We start from the raw sequence: 3290 nt of genomic DNA, 5'->3' as shown, positions 1-3290 counted from the left end.
TGGTGTTTTTTTATTATAATAAACAATGTCAAACAATGAACATCATTCATAAAGGTTCATTACTTTCATAAAGTCTCTATCATTTGTACGATTTGAGCTTTTTCCGCGTTCCACGTTTCCGATTCGAGGAGCTAATCAAGAGAAATCAAATTACAACCAAAATATACATGTGAAGTGAATTGTGCTGAAATGTCCATATATATCAATATATATAAAGCAATTTTTTGTGAATTAAGAATCTAAATAAATATTTACAATGCATATATGAGTTATATTTATGCCAGATCAAGTCTCTTTTTATAAAACTTATTTGCCCGGCATTTATTGTTTATGGCTGTCTTCACCGCTTTCCAAACAAGTTCCTCGTCGTATTTACTCTTCATGGATAAAGCGCATGAATAACAATACTGTAAAAGAAAAACAAGATTTTTATCGATATGAGAACGTGTAATTCAAATTATTAACAGTAGGTATAGTATCGATATATAGAGTCCTGCCGTTGCTGGATTTTGAATGGTTCGCAAGAGGGTTTTAATATTTGTCATTTGAGTATACATTAGTCATTTACATTTAATTCGACAACACACCTTTCAATGAATTCAATTTAACTGGATCGAGTGGTGGTTTACCATGCGTCCCATCAGTGTTGGATTCACTTAGCTCACGGTCGGAGAAAAAAAAAGGTAGCAATTTCAATGCACACTTTCGTGGCTCTGGGATCTTTTCTAACGCCTCGCTAATTTTTTTGATATTCTTGCTCGGTGTGACAAATTTTCGTATAATATCATCAGACAATACTTGACTTGTGCTTGGTGCATCTGACTTTGGTGAAAGTTGCGAACTGTTTGTGGCTTTATCTTGATCGCCCTCGACCGGATGAACATCGGCGTCATCGATCAAGCGCTTCAAAACATCTATGTCTATCGTTGATAGCTGAAATTGCTCATGATCGCCTGATGAATTCACGGTCGATGACGTGTCTTCGAGAAACGATGTCGAGGAATTATTAAATGGGCTACTGAATTCCTATATAAATATATAGATATTTGTGTGAGGTCTAAATATCTCGTTCAAATTTCATTGCGGTAGGCCATCATTGCAATGTAGCATACCAGTTTAATAGTTATCTAGATTTACTTCATTGTTTACCCAACTATATAAGAGTTTTAATTATTGCATACTAAATATAAAGTATACAGTAAAAGATATTTGGCACGAGTTCTCGAGTAAAATCTTGCCGCGTATACTACGCGCGATATTTGGTACGGCACGGATAAAACTGGCACCCATACCATTTTATCCGTGCTTGGACTATACCTATAGTGTATAGTCCATGCAAGAACTTGTAAACGTGGCACGGCCGGAACTTTTATCCGTGCCATATCGCGCGTAGTGTAAACGGGGCTTTAATTTCCTGCCGAACACTGATCATGATGCAACTAACCTTTTCAGTTGAATGAGCAGAAGGTTCCAAAAGCTCAGGCCTCTCAAAACGCTGATTTGTCCCGGGCAGAAAACTTTGCAACGAAATGCGCATTTCTTCTATTGTCTAAAACAAAGTTAAGATTAAGATTTGATCCATATCGTCTAATTGAGCTATATATATTGCTCTGAGTTATAAAAAATGGCACTTACATTCTCCGAAGATTTGGCGAGTTTTTCCAATGACTCCAGACGTTTATCTATCCTCAGAAAATTTCTTTTTAAAATGCATTTTATTTCCTCAATCTCAATCATCTGAAAAGATAGAAATGATTGATAATGATTTTGGTAACATTAATCGTCTATATAATACTTTCATTTTATGTCTGCTATGTCTTTTATCCTAATCTGCATAAAATTTTGTTAAATTAATACACGCTTGTTTAATACGCATGCATTCATGTAAATTATATTCGAATGCATGCATGAGACTTGAATATGAAAGAACAATCTATACGTTTGTGGATAAACAGAATTTTGGTAATGTTCTGTTTTGGGCATGCGTGCATTAATATACTTAACATATAATGCATATACCTTTGTCTGGTCAACAGCAACGACTGCCGCATTGTTATGAAACTCGTCAACATGCGTTGTTAAAGCCTCAGATTCCTTTGCCAGTTTCTTTTGTAATTTTGCCCTCCTTTCCTCACGCGTTACTTCCCATCCTCTTTCTCTCTTTCTTTGTTCAGCCACAAACTGTTCGTAGTGATCATTATTTTCACCACCATGACTATGAACATCTATCGCATCAACAACTGACACAAAAATAGAAAAAGGGCATATGATATCACATATAAATACAACTCTTGAAATTTATTGAATGAGATCAAGCAAGTATCATATCCCGCCTTCATTACTAATGCCGATATTTCCTATTTGGATAATTTCTGCGTTATACCAACGTGCGCCATATTTGACCTTTACCGAATCTCCTGGTTTTAACAGCGCACATGCCTTCGCGTCCTTTCCACATATCGGTCGTACATCCTTTCTTTTAACAACATAATCAGTATCTCTCCACTTGCAGTTTGTTTTCCAAATTATCGTTATATCTTCGCTTTGCGCCATCGTCATAAGAATGCAATGATACGGTATAATACAATATATTATATTATGTAACAAGTCAAATCGTTTTATCTTCACTGAACAGCGACTATATATATATGATGTGTGAAGAAAGGAAACAAGCAATGACATTCATTTGTCATTGCATGTAATAAAAACTGTCACAATATATTGTGGAGAATATGTACAAATTTAAGTGCAAGTCTGATGTTCTATTACACTTTGCAGATATATTTTGTCGACTGAAACCCAGGTGCAATAGAATTTATAGTACTGGTGATTAAAAATGTGTGGGCATATATGAATTGTATTAATTGCTAGCATAAAATTCAACGAACATTCGATTAGTTATGAATCGATCAATCATTTAAATTGTGAAAAAGGGAAACAATTACATTTATTTGTCATTACATGTAATATAAACTATCACAATATAGTGTGCAGAAAATGTACAAATTTAACTGCAAGTCTGATGTTCTATTACAAGTTGCAGATATGCTTCGTCAACTGTGTGCGCATATATGAATTATATTAATTGCTAGCATAAAATTCAACTAACATATTCGATTAGTCATGCATCGATCAATCATTTAAGTTGTGAAAAAGGGAAACAATTAAGGTTATTTGTCATTGCATGTACTATAAACTGTCACAATATATTGTGCAGAAAATGTACAAATTTAACTGCAAGTCTGGGGACAGTTGTTCGAAAGGCGTTTAGCTTAAACGGTGGATAAGTT

General features: G+C 34.6%; 1 protein-coding gene across 1 annotated transcript; it reads right to left on the bottom strand.

Moving 5' to 3' along the window:
• Positions 1 to 372: 372 nt before the first annotated feature.
• LOC114515547 lies at positions 373 to 1692 on the bottom strand. Its single transcript, XM_028534829.1, has 4 exons — positions 1636 to 1692; positions 1445 to 1549; positions 588 to 1026; positions 373 to 407 (listed from the first exon to the last, which is right to left on the bottom strand). The coding sequence occupies exons 2-4, from the start codon at positions 1535 to 1537 to the stop codon at positions 373 to 375; spliced, it is 567 nt and encodes a 188-aa protein (XP_028390630.1). The 5' UTR covers positions 1538 to 1549; positions 1636 to 1692.
• Positions 1693 to 3290: the final 1598 nt, after the last annotated feature.

Source organism: Dendronephthya gigantea, unplaced genomic scaffold, assembly GCF_004324835.1.
Source record: "Dendronephthya gigantea isolate DGI-Jeju-01 unplaced genomic scaffold, DenGig_1.0 000004F, whole genome shotgun sequence".
NCBI classification, from domain to species: Eukaryota; Metazoa; Cnidaria; class Anthozoa; order Malacalcyonacea; family Nephtheidae; genus Dendronephthya; species Dendronephthya gigantea.
The sequence above is the reverse complement of the archived record's forward strand: the minus strand, read 5'-3'. Positions and strand labels throughout refer to the sequence as shown.